At 37.5% G+C, this 19874-nt stretch overlaps 1 protein-coding gene across 2 annotated transcripts in view; it reads left to right on the top strand.

Annotated features, from left to right (window-relative positions):
* astn1 (astrotactin 1) overlaps positions 1–19874 on the top strand; it is a 180802-nt gene that overhangs the window by 128321 nt on the left and 32607 nt on the right. For both annotated transcript variants that reach the window (XM_012961336.3, NM_001079054.1), the window contains 4 exon segments: positions 3637–3787; positions 11309–11475; positions 13399–13593; positions 13766–13893. In XM_012961336.3, the coding sequence (XP_012816790.1) occupies positions 3637–3787; positions 11309–11475; positions 13399–13593; positions 13766–13893 (641 nt within the window).

The following is a 19874-nucleotide window of genomic DNA, read 5'->3' as shown; positions in this document are numbered from 1 at the left end:
TGGGGGGATAATGGGTGGTATTTGGTCTTTTTTGCTTCGTCCCATTATGATTGGTATTGCACTTAATGAGAAAACAGGAAGAAATATTGCCTCCAGTCATATAAAATAGAAGCACAGGCGGTGTTAGAAGGGATCTATCAATCTTGTGTAGTGTAACTCTGCCCACGTACAACGAAAGCATCATTCAATATCTATAGCATCTGCCAATCTGTGTTTTGCCTTTGGAGCATCTTAATATTCTAACAATGACTATTCCCAAAACACTGATGATATTCTATTACATGAGAGCCCTTCATCATGCTCTACAAAGTAACAGAATACCACCCACGCATCCCTACACCTCCTAGTCTTCCCCTCAAACCCAAAATACAGTACTTGTGCACAAGTAATTGTATATCCTTTGGGGAATATTTCAATTCCCTTCTGTTTTTTAAGCATCATTAATCCTTCTGCAGCCTTAGAGACTTTGTAGATTTCAGTTATGCCCATGTGTAAAGGACATGTCAATCTGTTCCTGCTTATGTTTTCGCAATCTTGTTTTCATTTGCATTTTAGCTCAATAGAGTGGTATAAAGCAAAAAAAAGAGGAAAAACCCTTGAATGAATATTGTATAAAATATTTTTTATTTGCGCAGTTACAGTTACGTCAGGAAACATTGGGGTAGAGTCACTAAAGTGCGTTAAAACGAGCGCTATTTATAGCATGCGTTAAAAATGTTATCGCTTCTTATTTTTTGCAACTTAATGCACGATTCACTAAAAGGATACTTGCGTTAATTTAGACGCGATGATGTTTGCGTTATTTAAGTCGCGATGAGCGTTTTGCATGTGAAATGGCCCCTTGTCTATTTAAAGGTGGCTTGAAATTGTCAGATTATTATACAGATCTATTATTTCCCTTTTCAAACACCTCTTCTCCAGAGAAATCAACCCCATTTTTGACAGTTTTTCTTTATAGTTTAATTGAGGCATTTATTATATTTATATATGATCAGTTTAGTGGCACATCTCTGTGTCTTCTTCAGCTCATTAAAGAGATACTGACACCAGAAATGAAACCTTTTTTACATCTATCATAACGTTGTCTTTGCATGAGCTTTATAATTTTGCCAAAAATGTATTTCCTGATGCTTTTCCATTCCTTATCTGATCCCCCATGTTCTTCTATAAGGGGGCAGCCATATTTGTGCAGCAGAAGCCCATTAGCATTAGAAGCTATAACTGACAGGCTGAGAAGGGACAGTCAGGTTGGCAAAACAGTCAGGTTTAGGAACTTCAAGCAACAATTACATACAAAACCAGCCCTAACAGTGAAAAAAAGATCAACATGACCTATAGGTAACTTTTTATGTAGATTCATAATTTGAAAAGTCATTTTTTCGTGTCAGTATCACTTTAATATCCTTCTTAAGGAACTGGAGCCCAAAATTACACTGCATACTCAGTGAGGCCTTACCAGGGACCTATAAAGAACCAAACTTATGCTTTCACCCTTAGACTTAATGCCCTTTTTTAAGCAGCAAAGTACTTCATTTACTTTAGTATTCACTGAGTGACACTGCCTAGAGCTAAACAACTTGTTATTTAAAAAATTCCAAGCTCTTTCTCAATTAAGAAGGCCCCTAACACACTACTATTAAGGGGCATGTGTATTACAGTGTGTAAGCCAACATCACCTGTGATATTGCCCATAACAACCAATCAGCAATTAGAATTTAATGGTCACGTACAAGTTAGAAAACAAAAACAAAGATCTGATTGTTGCTATAGGCAACATCAACGGTGATGTTGGCTAACACACTACAAATAATATGCCACTAACAGTATAACTCAAATTTATGTTATTTTTATTAGATTGCATAGCCTTGCACTTATCAACATTGAATCTCATTTGCCAGTTTGCTGCTCACTTCTCTAATTTAGCCAAATGACTTTGCAAGTGGCAGCATTGTGCATTGAATAGTTTTGCACAATTTTGTATCAGCAAGAATAGAAACAGTACTTACAATGGCCAGTCATTAATAAACAAGTTAAAAAGCAAGGGGCCAAGGACAGACCCATGCAGTACTCCACTAACAACACTGATCCAATTAGAAAATATTACATTTACCACCACTGTTTGTCTTGGCAACGGCAAGAAAATTCGTGAAACAACGAAAAATTAGTGAAACGCATTTGTTATGCGATTTTTTTGTCACCCGCATTTTTTACGTGACCGCACCTATTTTTGACGCAGCCACGCCCTTTTTGACACGACCGTGCCCATTTTGACACGCAACAAAAAAAATTCTCTGTGACAAATTTTTCAATGGCAAATTTTCACTGAAGTTTCACGAAACAATTCGCCAATGGCGAAATGCGAATCCATGCCTGACGAAAAAATTTGCTCATCACTACTGATGATCATTGATTTGATCTGGCTTATTTGTTCAGGAAATCAGACAGAAACCTACAGTATCTTGATATTTATTGGTGTTGTGTTTCTTAGGTTTTAAATAAAAGGAAACCTGAACCCTTCTCTTTCTCTTTACCCCCTTTTTGGTATCGTGTCTCAGTTGTATAGTGACTCACCATGCTCTGTCTTTTCTGTAATTCTCTTAGCAGAGGATTTTGGTTGGATTGATTCATATTTATGTCTTTTCTTTAAGTTTAACACACTTAAAGTGTTCAATCATCTATTTTCTCTTTGTGAACCAGTCTTTTATATTCTCTCCCTTTCAGATTTAGTCTCCTTTCCAATTTGGCGATCACTTTAACCTCTCACACATCTTCTCTCTGTGTTCTTTTACTTTTGACTTTACTCATTTTATCTTTTACATCCCTTTTACTTAATTCCACTATGCATTGCTTCTTTATTTCTATATTGTCTCCCGTGTATTTACTTTTACTCTTCATTCTATGTATAGTCCACCACATCACATTATCCCTCCCCTATATATATAGCTCTCTCATCATAATTGCAGATTGTGACTGGGCAACAGGAGGACTGGATTGGAATTTCCTACTGTGTTTGATCATTGCTTTAGGTTTTTGTGCAGAAAGAAAATAGTAAATTACTTTTTGGGGCAGAGGGTCCACTGAGCTTAGGTTCCACCTGCAATATCTCTGGTGGCCCACATTTATTAATTCGTACATACCTTCATACTATTCTAATACTTTTAATACACTGGGGTGTGTTTAGATTGGGGAATGTGATTCTAATTATGGTTCTGAGTAAATGCTATATAATATTATGATTATCTGGTGGGTGGCAAGGTGCACAGAGTTGTGCCTGCAGCTCTATATTTAATGCACCCCTTAGTGCCCCACACATGTGCCTGTACCCATAATAAGTGTGTCAGTTGAAAACAGTTTTACAAGACTGTGCTTTAAAAATGCCTCTTGACATTTAAATAGCTCCATAATCTTCAGTGCTTCCCTCCCATTTAGAAATAGCTTAATTCTCCGTTTTCTTATTTTAAATGTACCTTTCCTTCTTTTTCACTTCATTACACTGTATTTTTACCTAATCTTATTGATATTTTCCTTCCCCCAATCTTCTTTTTCATTAATTGTGCTGCTTTAACAATCTCACTTTTTGCATCTATCAAGCCCAACCTCTCCCTCCTTTCCTTTCTATTTCTTTTTTGCCTCCAGAGAGGAGCTCATGACTTCTTCTTCGTTTGATAACCTTGAAATCCTTCTAGATTCTTTTGGACCTGTCCGGGATTGCTCCAAGGATAATGGAGGTTGCACTAAGAACTTCCGTTGTGTCTCGGATCGCAAGCTGGATTCCAGTGGTTGTGTGGTGAGTGTAATTTGTAACTGTAAAAAGCAAGGCTGTTATTTTATGGTGCATGTAAAGGCCGTCATTTACTAAAGTGCACTAACCTGTCATAATGAATAAGAGTTTTAGTTGTGTTGGGAGAGTGGGAACTGAGGCTGAATAAGTGCTGGCAAGGTACAGGTTGAATATCTATTTTCTTATTTACAAATTGTGTACAAATATATAGCACTGTCTAGGGTGTTCTTCCCTAATAGCTTGCATACATCTTAGTCAGAGGGTCCAACTAACTAGGTCATGTAGCAGGCAACACAAACAATCTAATATATTACTTTAATAGAAATGTATAATCTGATTAAGAATAAACAGAAATCAGCTTTTCTGACTTTCAGTGGAATGGTGGATGAGATAAATGGACAGTGCAGGCAAAACAAAAAAAAACTCTGTAAAAAAAGCAACAAATTAATCATAGCTCCAGAAATAATGAAATAGTTTTTGAAACCTTCAGTATAATGGTGCACAACCTGGGAAACTAGAGAGTTGCGATGCGCAATGTGTAAGGGAGGTACACTAAATAATTGATGTTGATTGTGATTGGTTTGAAAAAGGTGAGGCAGAGATCACAGCAGCCTGCGGAAGGGGTGGAGGACCCTGCCCTGCTAGAGGTAATGGATTTAGCTATCGCAGGATAGGTGTAAATATAAGCAGGGACTAGTTGCATGACATAAAACAAAAAGATAGCATGGGACACTTGTTGCTCCAACTATTAGAGTAGTGGAAGTAGTCTTCCGGAAGGATATTTTATCATTGAGGGAAACAAGTGACAGTATAGGAATATCCTGGATTTTGATACTTCAGGCCAGAGTCCACCAGGGGAAAAGTCCTGTTTTAGGAGAGCAAAGGGTATTATTGGAGAGTATTGGATTGCTGGGAACAGGTGGGGTTCGTGATCTCAAGGCTGGGGGAGTGGGAAAAGTGTGTTAACCTGACAGAAAGAAAGCTATTCCATGGGAGGAACCCTATTGAGTATTGGAGTTAACTGTGGCCTGAAACAAGAACATGACTGTATGTAAGTATGCCTGATGTGCTGGAAAGAAAATACATCTTTGAAGTTAAAGAGCATATGCCTTCTCGCATGTTTTGGAGGTGCTTTATGGTTTTTATGATACCATCTGCCCCTCCAACAAATGTATGTGCATCAAACCACCTGACTAGGAGTAGGCAGGTAGGTAAACCAAACTAGGGGCAGGCAAGTAGTTAAGGTAAGTACCTAGTGCCCCCTCTAAGTTGTGCCCTAGGCATGTGCCCTTTCTGTCTACCCCTAGTTTTGGTCCTGATAGGTGTCATGTACAGGCTACATGGGTCATCTCTACCATGCACAAATATATTACTATCACTGATTTAGAGTGTTTTATTTTCTTTAGTTTCATTAAATATACAGTTCTTTGTTGCTTTTTTCACTTTTATACGCAGATAAAAAATAAAAGTCAGTAAATGTGACTATGAACAACGTAAGGTGAATTCTGACAATGAGATAGGATCACACCCTTGTGCACTGCACTCGCTGATAAATGCTGCCCTACGCCTGCTCTTACCAGTCACATTTTCTCTGCAAATTCTTAGCCAACTTGTTCACGAGGCCCAAGAGATATGAGTGAGCACATTTTGCCATAGAACATGAGTCTAGGGAAAGACTTATCAGGTGATTGTCAATGTTGGCTTAACATCAAGAGTTATGAGGATTATTATTACAGTTGTTAAAAGAAAAGTAAAAGCTTATGTCTGCATTTGCACAAAAGGGCACAGTTACAAATAAACACAAAGTTGTACCCTGTCAAAGATTTTCTGCCGCACCATATGGAAATTGCTTGTTCGAGTAAGATTACTTGGATAAGGGTTTTGCTGTGGATTATAGAGACTGATCATTTGTGGCAATTCTCACAGAAAAGCTTTTAGTGGCAATATCAGGTCTGTTATTTTACAAAACAAAGTTTTTTTTAAAATCTGGTTACATGGTATCATCTTTCGTTATATAGATGTCCACTAAATCATGGGGGTTTGAGAGACATTGTGGTACTCTTTTCACTTCTTTTTGCAAAATTCTATGATGGACCCATACAAAAGGCACATGCATTTTTATTAGTAGTCACCTTGCATATTCATTTCTGTTGTTTTTAACAATGATTTTTGGTGAGTTTGCCACACACACTTACCCCCAAGTCCCACTTTTCCCTCCCCTCCCCCATACATACATACATGAAGTCAGTGCCATCCTGATAGGTTGCATAAATGGGCGCAACTAACTTGACCCAAAGTAGCAGCATAATCTGGCAGACGAATCTTGCTTCCATGGGTACAACCCATTAAGGGAACCCTGCAATTACCACCAGGTCATGCTAGCAGAGTTTCATCATAACAGGCTTAAGGGGTGCAATAGTGCTCACCTAGAGTTTCCACGTTTGGCAACCCTTATAAGGCCTTATAAGGGAATATCTGTTACTGGAGAGTGTCAAGGAAGGGAGGGATTTGTAGGGTATTACAAATTTACCAGCAATTACATAAATGTGTAATTCCAGCCTTGGCTCCAGCTGGTGATTTACTGGCTAGGCCAGTCAAATACTGGTTGCATGGTAACTCTATGCTCACCACAAATTTCTAGTAGCATATATAGGCACAGGCACCTCGGTGAATAGCATCAATGCATGCTCAAATTTTTACTTCAGTTTGCCTTAATTGCCCTACAGTGTCTTAACTGAGGGTTTTACAGACATGTTGCATTTTGCTTGAGAAAGCAAAGAAAGGTAGATAGCACCACTGGCCCGATAGATACAGGTGCCCAAAGCCATCCAGAGCCAACCTCCACTGACGATACAGCTCCCCCAACCCCAACAAGACCACTTTTTAACACAAAGCCACTTAATCGCTGTCACTGTTTGTGCTAGGACCCCTTATCCCCAGTGCTCTGTGCACAAAGAAAGTGGCTGGAACTGCAAAGTGCCTGGCTTTTTCTCCCCGGTGCACGCAACTGGAACGGAGCTGCCGCCTGGGGCCCCCAACCCTAGTTGTAAGCTCCTGCTACCCCCTACCCCCTGTGATGTGTACCACTCCCCCCTCCACAAAGGGGGTTGAAGTTCAGGAGCATGCAGTTCCAGACAGAGGGGAATGGAAGGAGCGAGCTGGACAGGCATGGGCCAGTGGCCCACCAGTGGCCCATTCTAACCCTGTACCCAGCGCACATAAAAACAAATATTCAAAGATGCCAAAGAGAAATAATCATTTTTTAAAAAAGCTAGATGGGCCCTTGACCACACTGGACCCCTAGGCTATAGCCTAGGTAAGCTTATGCATTAACCCACCCCTGATCAGCGATATAAAAAGTAAACTTTCTATTTGTATTCATTTTTTTTTGCATTTTTAGAAAGTATTTTTTTTTAATAGAGTATTTTAAGAATTGATGACAGCATGCATATTGCACATAAAAGTTTGGAAAGTGGCAGACTAATAGCTTACACTGAATTGGACAGCTGTAAAGAATTGTGTTCTTTGCAAAATGAGGGCATTTGTGGACCAGCATGAGTTAAGATGTAGCACGTAGCTGTGTTGACACTGAAGGTTTAGGGAGGGGGGGCTTGTGATCACACGTCCCCTTATTTAGTATCTGACACCTCAATGCACCTGCTCTGTCAAAGACAGATGAATAGGCAAGGGAACGTGTCAGTGGTGTTTTGTTCCCCTCAGAGGAGACCAGACCCGCTAACAAGAGAAATCGAATCACAAGCAGAAAGTTATTGTGAAAGAGAAAGCAGGATGGGAGGGGAAGTAGGTGAGAATGAGAAATGTAAGAATGATGCCAAGAAAAGAGCAGATTTTCCATAGAAAATAAGGGCTAGGGCACCGTGCAAATAGATTTAACTAAAAAAAGAGCCCAGTGTGTAATTTTTCAAAGAATGGCGGAGAAAAGAGTTAGGTGCATACATAAAAAAAGAAGAAAAATCACAAATGTGAAAAGAAAAAAAATACACTATTATATCATATTCTCTATATATCAGCTATAATGTCTGGCAGCATATTTAGGAGGTCTCATATGAATATTTGGTAATAAAGCTCAAAAACAGCATTTCAAGTTAAATATGTATTTGTTTTTCATCCAATAACTTATTCTGTTCAACTTACACAGCAATTTGGCATGACAAAAAGCAAGGTTAGAGGAACAGGACACACTGAGCAACAAATTACCCAGACTGCTAAGGTACAGCGTTCAGCTATTCCATGTTCCTGTCTCTCAAGAAGGCATCAGATCTATTGTCCTCTACTACCCCGCAGTGTTGATGAGGACAACAGATGTTATTTTACTTTTAATGGCTGTTATAAAGATCTTAGTGATGCAGCTTGCTATTAGGCAAATTATACTGTTCTGAAAAGAGAACCTAGATTTTTATACCGTTTCCCTTAATACTGCACCTCCTATTGCTCGGCAGATTGCATATTTGATTGAGATGTGTCTGCCCATCAGCACAGTCAGGACTCTTACAGCTAGAATTCAGGTGCAAGAGGAATCTGTACTATGAGTCCTTTTGCTTTCAGCATTTTGTAGCTGGCAATAGGTAGGCTTTGTTTATACATGGGATTAATTTAAAAGCTATTATGTTTTCTTATTGTTCAACCACAAAGTGATTTTCATAGAGGTGCAGTGGCAAAAAGCTCATTCTAGGTTATTATGAGGCTCAAAGGAAACAAGTCAACAATTTTAAAATGCCTTAGTTTAGAGCAGTGGATGACTGGAGCTAATAGTAGAGGCCAAAACAATAACATTTATATATTGGGGATATATATTTAAAAGAGTAAATCTTCAGCAAGAAAAATATACACAGGAGCAGTCACCACTCTGGCGTGCTACACATGCACCACCCCCTGATGGGCGTCACCTCTCACAATACTCACTTTATTATTATAGTAAAAGCATCAAAGAAACATAATGAGCTCAACCCCACAACATACCCTGCTCAACTGGACGCGTTTCGTGGTCCTTAGCCACTTTCTCAGAAGCTCTGACCTAGTTTATCCTCACCTACTTTATTCTCATTATAAAGGAGCAGTATGATCAAGGCACATTTTATCATCCATTGTTATACCCCTAAATAGAGAGCCCCTTGCCACTCTGCATAGAACTAGCTCAGATGTGGAAAACACTATCCAGTAAATAGAACCTAACACTCACAAATTCACAAAGACTCTGATTTTAACTAATTACCTATTTTCAATGTAGAACTTGGTTTCTGTCTAGTCAGTATATTGTTATTCACAGATTTAAGCCCCCATGGGGCTAATTAACTTAACAGTTCCTAAAGTGAGCAAAAGCAAATACATTAATGATTTTCATAAGGCCTTGCATAACACTGAAAATGATCAAACGACCACCTACCCAAGTATTTGATTACATCCTCATTAAGACATAGATATGCTCATTCTAAGGATTGCCCTTAGGCAGAATGTAAAACTTAATTATGTTTCTAAAACAGCCTCTCTAGCTACTATTGTTTTTATAAATAAATATGATAACAGTAAGGTGTCCGCAGACATATTGTATATGGCTGCATTTAACCCAAGCAATGCATGATATTTAAATGGCTATGAGAATTATGCAATGCATAGAAACACCATATGATCAAATTAATCTGAGGGCATTGCTATCTTAGATCTCATTTCCAAAACAAGGGTATTAATATAAAATTGGTCCTCCCTTTGTCTCTGTTCTTCTTCACTAGCTTTTGGAATTGTGGTGGTGGGATTTCCTTTCCATTCAGTCACAAAAACATTTGTGAGGTCGGACATTTATGTTGGGGATCAAGCCAATTAATTCCATAAGTGTTCAGTTAGGTTGTAGTCAGAGCTCTGTGTAGGTCATTTAAGTTATTCCATTCACATCTCAGCAAACCCATTCTGTACAGATCTAATGTTGTGCGTGGGGTGTTATTGTGCTGAAACAGTAAAGAACTTTTCTTAGATAGTTGCCTAAAACAAGGATGCACAAAATTGTCAAGAATGTAATTATATGCTGTAGCCTTAAGATTGGCTTTCAATGGAACTGAAGGCCCTATCTAAACCCAAGGACAATGTCCCTGGTGGTTATTCCTCGTACACAAAAGTTCTCTGTAGGCATTATGTATTCAAACAGGTAGTTTTCTTTTGGTATCTGCCATACCTTGCATTTAAAGACACCCCTTGCGCTCCCCTTTAGTTGAATTCGGCACAGATTTATCTGTCCCGCCTTCTGTTCTGAATCACATGCAAGTGCACCTATAGATGCACATGAACCCTGGAGATACAGTTACATTCAGGATGGCGATAATTCCAGGGTTTTCACTGGTCTGTGTCTATAGGCACAGCAGGCTTTCAGAATCACACACAGATGTTATTTTTCTTCCAAATGGTGAAAATGATGCCATCCTTGTAATTTCCAGTTTAGTTGTATCCTACTTTTGTCAAATGCATGCACTTAGGTTCATAAGTAATCCCTATAGAGTTCACAAGAAGGAAATGCACTGGCTTAATGTTTAAAAAATGTGCCAATTTTTGGCACTTTGCACATTGTCCCAGTTTCAGAATGCAGCCACCTTAACATGTATAATTTTACAATAAAATTTTACAATAAAGTTATAATTAAAACTAGATAAACTTACACAGTAAGGTAAAGGTGGCCATACACGGGCTGATAAAAGCTGCTGATGGATATAGTTGACCTGTGTATAAAAATCCCGGCAGGGCAAGGAATGCATTGGCTCATTGATGCAGTCCTCGCCCCAACGGCCTACATCCTGTCAATTTGGTCCATTAGTTGGTCAAATATCGCCCACCACCAAACAAGCAGATCTTTCAGTGTATAGCCAACTTTATTCAATTTAGATCATAGCACATGCAGTGAACTAACCACACCCATGCCATTAATGTATCAAATGAGCTGCAACCATAATGAATCTGCTAATCTTATGCCACATTATCTCACTTTACTTAGATGCACACACTGAAAACAATAAACCAATGCCATAAATAAAGTGTCTTCAGTCATATAATAAATAAAACATTTTGCATGCCATACTGTGACAATGTATACACTGATGGGGCCTATTTATTATGCCATGTAAAATGAAAAAAAAATGGTGTCAAAAGCTACAAAATCCTACATTTATCCAGAGAAATACATTCACATAGTTCAGTAGGGAACTAACTTTATTTACATTCAGTCCATGCAGTTATACAAATGCACATAAAGGGCCATATACATGGGCAGCATTTGCCTTGTTTTTATTTAACAGTGGTCAGGACCTGCTGCCACTTTCCTCTGATGCCTATTCTTTGTTGACATATAGAGAGACATTAAAGTGAATGTGAGACAGTATTATTAAGTGTACTGTTCTTGCATGGCCACATAAATCTATTTATGACTTTCTCTTTCTTGTAGTATGATCCTGTGCCTCAGAAGCAAACTCTGGAAATTCTTAGGTACACAAGGAATCTTTTAATTCTCATATTTTCCTCCCCAAATAGTGTCCATCAGGACTAAGTCCAATGAAAGATCTATCAGGCTGCTATGACCGGCAGATGGGAGTAGATTGTTCTGATGGCTTTAATGGAGGCTGTGAACAGCTCTGTCTCCATGAAGATGTTCCTCTGTCGGAAGAGTCAGATTTGTATAACATTTACATGTACTGTGGGTAAGTACTGCAATATTATTCCAGAATATTCACTAAGAATGGTGATAAAAGTACTGATTTGTTCTCTTTAAAACCATAAAAATATAACCGTACATAGCCCAGTGCTAGTAATGGGGAATTGCTAATGGAGGAATTACTAAAACCACTGACCTTTTGTCTTGCTAGTAACTGCACATTAGCACTTCATTTTCTTTATAAACTCAGAATAAAATGCAGCTTAACTGCAGCTTTATGTGCAGGGGCAAAGCTATAAATATTTCCCTGGGCTGTTTGTAACAGAGTGGGAATGAAACCGTAGTTACAGTATATAAAGTTTTATTTAGGGACATTTTATATTCTACAGCTGTTCCACTTTGCGTGCATTTTGTTATTCCTAGTTTCAGGGGGAAAAACTGCACTCACTGGGTTTCACCACACAAAAGGATTTATTTTCACACTGGGGGCCTAAAACATTGGACAAATAGATTCTTTTGTATGGTGAAGCCCTGTGAGTGCAGTTTTTTTCTCTGAAACTTGGATAATATTTCTTACCTAGCCATTCCTATATGATATACTATATATTTATATAAAATATCATACTTTATTGTTATACAAAGTCACTGCTTGAATTAGAATTTGATAATATACAAAATATGCCCTCTGCTTCACACACAACAAAGTGCATGTTAGGGGCCAGTTCTTTTATACAGGGCAACTGTTTGGACACTCACATATGTAACTAAGTATAGGTATTGATATATATACAGTATATATAGATATGGGACCTGTTATCCAGAATGCTGGGGTTTTCTGTATAAGGGGTTGCTCCGTAATTCGGATCTCTATACTTTGGCCCAGATTTAATTCAGTGATAAAAAGGTTTATCAAACGTCATGGACATGGTTCAATTCGATCTCAGAAAAATCTCACCGTTTATCACGTGAAAACTTTGTTGAAGACTTTGGAAAAAAACTGGAACTGAATTAAGAGAAATTGTATCTTGTCCATAAATTTTCACGTGATAAACCATGAGATAACTTTTTCACACTAAATTAAATCTGTCTCTTTGTCTACTAAAAAAATAATATAAACAATAAATAAACACAATAGATGTGTTTCACCTCCAATAAGGATTAATTATATCTTAGTTGATTAAATGCAAGCTACTGTTGTATTATTACAGAGAAAAAGAAAATATGTTTAAATATTTTGAATTATTTTGTTAAACAGAGTCTATGGGAAATTACCTTCCTGTAATTTCAAACTTTCTGAATAATGGGTTTCCGGATAACGGATTCTATACCTGTACAAACTGTAGATCTTAAGATCCCAATAGCCTGGGATATTAAGCTTGTTCAAGAACCCATCCGTACCAGTATTATAGAATTTGCCATCCCAACATCACTAGGAAGGGCATTCCACAACCTCACTGCCTTCACCATATAAAAACACCTATGCTGCTTCATCTACTGAACTTTTGTGCTTTTTGGTATATTAGGCTGTTGGGCTGCAAGTACAGGGCAGAGACTCACTCGGAGTCATTTAAAACCTGCATGTGTCTAACTGCACTTTGCACTTAGCATCAAATTGGAAATTGGAAAAGGCTGGCAATCCATATTCCCCTCCCATCATCTGTTAAATGACTGTACCATAAGTATAACGTCTAGAGCCTTTAATAAAATTCTCTCTGCTGAGTATGAGCATTTCTATGTTTAGCATATTAACATGAATATTTGCTGGTTTCTAGTTTTTATTTTGATTTGAGTGTGATGAGCAAGGCTGCAATGTAGCAGCTCCTGCATCTTAACAATGATGCTATCTTAGCTCATCTCTAGATCCTTCAGCCTTCTCTTTAACATTTAAATGCTTGGAAAAAGTAATAATTCAGAATCTATAGTCAGGACTTTATGGTTAGTTTAATCATGTCTACTTCGCCTTCTGCAGATGTATAGAGGAATATAAACTCGGTGTGGATGGGCTGGCATGTCACCTGATAACAGAGCCATGCCCTGGTGGAGAGCACTGTGGTGACAACCAGGAGGTGCCTATGAATCAGACACTTTTTGGGGAGCTCTTTTACGGCTACAATAACCTCACCAAGGAACTGGCACCTAATCAACTGCTCAAAGGAACTTTCAGGTGAATGCCTAGCAATTTCTTTTTCATCAGACACTGTAGGAATATTGCTTTGCTTTGATGTCATAACAGTCCCTCTTGGGGACGATTCTAAGGCTTGTAAAGTTGTTTTATTTTCCCTTTTCACAGAGGGGAAATAATGTTTTCTGGCGTCTTGCTTCTATATTTTCTGTAGGCAAAATAACTTTGCTCGGGGACTAGAACATCAGCTTCCAGATGGACTCCTTGTAGCGACCATTCCATCGGAAACTCAGTGTCATGAAGAGATATCGGAGCCAGTCCCTGATCCCGAATTCTTGACAGGTCAATATATCCAAAATAGTCACATTCATTCATGCAATAGTATTTAATATTTACCACCATGCAATCTAAAAATATGGTCATAGAATGAGTTATTATTTATTATCTAACATAGGATGAAATAGTTGTTTGCACATTTCCCGTTTTACTGTGTCAGTGTGGATATATTTATATGTCTGATGAACTGCGCAATCCCTTGTGTTGCTTTTTAGCATTCTCTTTTTTAATTGTATAATTAAATAAAACCAAAATGCATTTTTTATACATATAGTATTGTGCATTAGTAGACCTTGTGTTTTAATATCATCCTCAGAAGTGCACAGTTGCTGAATTAACTGTTATAAATGGTGTCGTTTCTAGCTGTAAATCATGCTTCCAGACCGAAACAGTCTGATCCGCTGCTGTAGGACAATTAAATATCATTTATTGTGAATTAACTCAAAGGTAAAAGTGCCAACCCCATGCGCCAGCTCATATTTGCAACACCATGGCCAATATACCTCTCATATTCATAAACAAGAACTTTTATGATAAGGTTCATTATGTAGTATGGTTGCAATACCTGGCGTTTGTTTTGGGTTTTTGTTTTTTTACATTTGCTGATAACTTCTTTGATCATGGCACTGCAACAGGCTTAATTCTAATGCATATCATGAACTGAGTGCTATATGACCAGATATACCATTGCCAACCAGTAGGTGTTGTCTGTCATACTCTGAACTAAACCACTTGGTGACCTTATCCACTGACTGAACTGAAAAACCTCAAGACCCCCTATTTTCTGCAGGAAACCTAAGCATACAATTATTTCAGTGGTTTGTGACCTGAAGTCAATTTCACATGTCTTCTGGAAGCTATTATTATTATTATTATTATTAATAATAATAACAACAACATGTATTTATAAAGCACCAACATATTCCACAGAGCTGTACAATAAGAGAGTTTATACATACAGAATTACATACAAAGCAACCCTTAACCGATACAAGAGACAACGAAGGCCCTGTCCAATAGAGCTTACAGTGTATAAGGAGAAGGGGTTGATACACAAGGTGTGGGAATGGGCAAGATTAGAAGTAAGTAAGGTGAGAGATGTAGCACATAGTCAAATTGTTAACTATGATAGATAGATACCTCTGGGAGATTATGGGTATTGGATGAGAGGATGAGAGGTTTATTTTTCACCATAAAAGTATTTGCCCAGTGCTTTTACATTACCTATCTGATCCCTCATGTCCCTCCATGAAGGGGCTGCCATATTTGTGCAGCAGGAGTCCGTTAGCATTAGAAGTTATAACTAAGTCAGGTTGGTAAAACAGTCAGGTTTAGGAACTTTATGCAACAATTGCTTACAAAAGCAAACCTATCAGTGAAAACATGACCTATAGGTAACTTTTAATGTACAGTAATATTTTGGAGAGTAGTTTTCTAGTGTCGGTATCACTTTAAGGTAGCTTTGGGATTTCCAAGTAGAAATAGCTAGTGCCACCATTGCAAAATAGTTTCATAAACATGTGTATTATAGCAATCATTCCAAACTAACACATCCGTTCATAGTGTATGTGGTATACTGTGGCTCCTTTAGAACAAATCGCATGAGATGCAGTGGCTCTGGAACACCATTTCGTTGGAGATGATTTACAGATGTTGGCACATATGCGGTTGGGTGGTCCCAAATTCTACATATCTACTGTAAAATGTCATCCTAAAATGTAATGTAAATTTATAAAGAAGGTAAAAATGTAAGGAAGAAAGAAAGGTAAGAAATAAAGATATTACTGGTACATATAGTGAGAACAATACTGGGATTGGATGGAAAGGGAAATAATGCTATGTAAAATACTTTTGCATGCTGTAAAAGGTTGCGGTTAAGCGGTTACTTCTCAGATTCTCATGCTAGGAAATTTGTACTTTGCCATGCACAAGTTCAGCTGCAGTTATTATTAATCAGCAATGTGACATTATCAAACCATTATTATTTGCTCAGACACCTTTTTATCCCAATTTAACATACGCGGCATAGCCGCCCGTTGAGATCCTGGATGAACTCTCCAATTAGCAGCTTTCAGGGATAAACTACTTCTGTCAACTTTCTGTCACTACTTTGGCCTCAGTTGTTCCATCTGGCTTCAGTTTTAACCTTAGCCATACATATATTATCTTCCATTTATGTTAATTAATAGTGTGGCTTAAACTGATGGGCATTACTCCTATTAATCATTGAAGGGTTAGACAGCTTTGCTGCTGCCTCCTCACGGAACGAACCAATACTGTATATTTTATATATAAAGATGAAAGTTTGTTCTTTATGCATTTTGTCACGGCATGACAGTGAGTACATTTGTCTCAAATATTTTTAACCCCCTGTGTATAATGACCTTATGTATATGCTGCAAAGTTATTTAACTCATATAATTCGATTGGCCATGGAATGCGACAGCACTTTTCAAAAACAGACCTCTTATATGAAAGGAAGGATGTCCATGATTTCTTTTTGTTAACAAAACTTTTGTCCTCCTCCTGCAATGGCCCAGATATTTATCTGACCTGTCAGATTTCAGGATTCCATAGGGTGTAGCCAAATGCCACAAACCTTTTCAAAGGTTCTGAGCATCGGAGTGTTGTTTACTAGGGATGTAGCGAACCTGCGCAAAAATGTTCGCGAACCCGTTCGCGGACTTTCGCCAAAACTCGCGAATATTCGCGAACTTTGCGAACCCCATAGACTTCAATGGGAAGGCGAACTTTAAAACCTAGAAAAGCCATTTCTGGCCAGAAAAATGATTTTAAAGTTGTTTAAAGGGTGCCACGACCTGGACAGTGGCATGCAGGAGGGGGATCAAGGGCAAAAACTTCTCAGAAAAATACTTGTAAAAAAAACGCCAAAAAAAAGCGCCAAAAAAAAAAACGCAAAAAAATAACGCCAAAAAAAAAAACGCAAGCTATTCCTATGTATATGCATAGGCGATAAAACGCGGCGGAAAAACGCGGCGGGAAAACCAAGGCGAAAAAACGCGGCGCCAAAAAAAACGCGGCGAACCCAAAGTGGCGAACATCGGCAAAAGTCCGCGAATTTGTTCGCGCAAATTAGTTCGCCGGCGAACAGTTCGCTACATCTCTATTGTTTACACAAAAATCACACCAGCATGATCATTCCATTCCATAATTTAATTAGGGTGCTGAGTTTTGTTATGTGGTCCATTAGCCTGGAAACCTGAAATGCTGGGTACAAGCCTGCCCTACTCTCTGACCAAATACATAGTGGCATTCCATAATATCAGAACTATTTAGAAGCGCAAATGGTTTGCAACTAAGAGCATTTTTAAAAATGTATTCTATTATATTTAACATGTAACACCATAGCAACACTGGGCACTTTAGCTAGTTTATAAATATTGCACCACAGAAGACATATACAAAGGCATAGACACAAACACAAGTACAGGTAATATAAATGAACCAACAAGATTATAGATTAAACAATGAAAATCATTAAACATGCTAGGAATGTTGTTATGGTTAGAATGAGGTCCCTGCACTGAAAAACATAAAGCAAGGTCAACAAAGTAGGGCATTTATAAATGGTAGCCTTATAGGCTTTAATAAATATTGTAGCTTGTTTCACAAGCCCTGAATTGCTTGTTTAAAATTCAATTTAGTGGAAAGGCAGATCACTGATTAACTGATGATCTTTTTGTATTATGACATAGTTCAGACTAAACTAAATTATGGACTATGTTATGCCAATACTCATGTAAACCACACCCATAGGTCATATCATCCTCTTACATGAAAATATTGTACTTTTAGTCTACTTTAGAAATGGTTTAACAAAATCAGCAGGGGAGGGGGCTTTCTGGGAATCCCGATGGACCAAGGTCCAGAAATTTGGACTGTCCCTGGGAAATGGGGATGAATGGGAAATCTTAGATGAAAATGTGTGATATTTGGTGAGTGTTGGACACAGTTATTGTGGAAGTGTAACACACATTTATTTAGCTTTACAAGGAAAAAAGTGCCTTCCAGTAAAAAAAAAGAGGATTTAATATGGGATGTGAGGATTATTATTGTGCTTTTACAAATACAAATTCTTAAAGAATTTTCCCCTAACAAAGATGTAGATAAGAAGTTTCTCTCCTACATTTGATTTGAGCTACCTTTTATTCCATATTTTCCATTCTGTGGATATTATGTTACAATCCAAGTTAAACTCAGTGCAGCATGTTATTGACATTTTCTGGCTCTATTTACTAAAAAATTTCTAATTATTTAGAACAGATTTTCTTCCCTGAGCCAGAAGCTTTTCGGCTATAGACTAATAAATTAAATATAGTGTACTTTATGTAAATCTGTTTGTTCTTCTCACATGGTGTTCAAAACAATTTATTGCGAGCACTTCACTATTAATCTGCAAAGTTTTAATTTGAACAAATACTTCACATGTTCAGAACAAACAATCTGGCTCTCATGGTGCTGGAGTTCTGACTTCTGTAAAAGGTTTCTCGGTGGATTTCTCGAAGAGAAGAGAGCTAAAAGAATCCGGCACTGTAACTGTCAGCTCTCCCCTTTGTTTCTAAAAAATTTTAATGCGTTTTTTTTACCAACTAGAGGAAATAACTTGGTGACACTCTGACTTCAAATAAATAAAAAATGTAAGAAATAAGAACATAAACCATTAGGTTGTAGAATGAGTAATTGGGCAAACTGCCCAAAGCTAAAAGTATGACTTGTGATCTGCCTGGGGATAAACACAGACAAAAGGAACCTGTCCTCTCGCAAATATAAGCATTCATACACAAAGCCATTTTCCAGTCTTCCAAATATCTCATTCTTTAAGTTCTCATTTCATGGCAATTCGTTGCGGCACACCTTTTGGCCACTGAGAGAAAAGGCCATAATTGTGGGATATATTTTGAAATGGTTGGCAACTGCTGCAGCTTATGTTCTAAAACCTAGCATTAACATCAATAAAACAACAAAATAAAAACGCTTACAGTAGCAAAACAATGTTGGTAATTTAGAAAAAAGATTTATATACTAACGTACTTTAAACCAAATAGGATTTTAGCAAATAAAAAAAAAGGACTATTCGACAATGCAATGTAGCAAAATAAAAATAGAAACACATTTTATAGGGGGTATATCTTTTATTGGACACAGAAAAAAACAAGGTTTTCTATTTACTGTTTGGTATCACTATATAAAATGCTATTAACCCTTTAAGTGCCAGCCGAATTCGTCATTTCGGTTCCCCCCAGTGCCAGACGTTTTTTAAGCATTTTGTACTCATTCACTTTAACAATGTTTTTTGGTAGGAAAACCTCCATGAAACTAGGGAAATTATATATCGTTTTTTTCGTCACTAATTGGGCTTCGACATACATACCAAATTTTATAACTTTTCTGGAGATATGATGTGTATTTTGGGTGAAATATGTAAAAAAAAAATAAAATTATGAAAAATTTCTGTATATTTTGAGTTTTTTTTCCATAGAAAAGTTAATTTTACTCACTTTTTTTTGTTGTTTGTAAAAGCCCTGATACTCCCAAGTCCAACGATACCAAATATGTGGTGGTACCCCACAGTTCCTGTCAAGAAGTAACCCCCAAACTAAAGCAATACTTTGTACAATATCACACCAGAAAAAAGCAGAAAAGCGCTTGTAACAGTTAATGCAGCATAACTTATATGTAAATCTAAAATATCCCCTCATGTTTGGTATCTTTAGAAACTACAGACCTTCAGGTTTCTAGGTGCAATGTAGTTTTCACTCAAAAGCCAAATACCTTTTGTCAGTGCATTGTGAAATTTGGAACTTTTTATGACATTTTTTTTTTTTTCTAAAACGTAAACTTGGACGCATGATCAAATGTGTATTTGACAAAAAAAAATCTCATAAAAATTTTCTAACAAAGGCATATTTGAAAGACAAACTTCTCCTGAATAAAATGATGCCCCATATGTATGGGTGCACATAAAG

This window comes from Xenopus tropicalis, chromosome 4 (genome assembly GCF_000004195.4).
Source record: "Xenopus tropicalis strain Nigerian chromosome 4, UCB_Xtro_10.0, whole genome shotgun sequence".
Classification (NCBI taxonomy): domain Eukaryota; kingdom Metazoa; phylum Chordata; class Amphibia; order Anura; family Pipidae; genus Xenopus; species Xenopus tropicalis.
The sequence above is the reverse complement of the archived record's forward strand: the minus strand, read 5'-3'. Positions and strand labels throughout refer to the sequence as shown.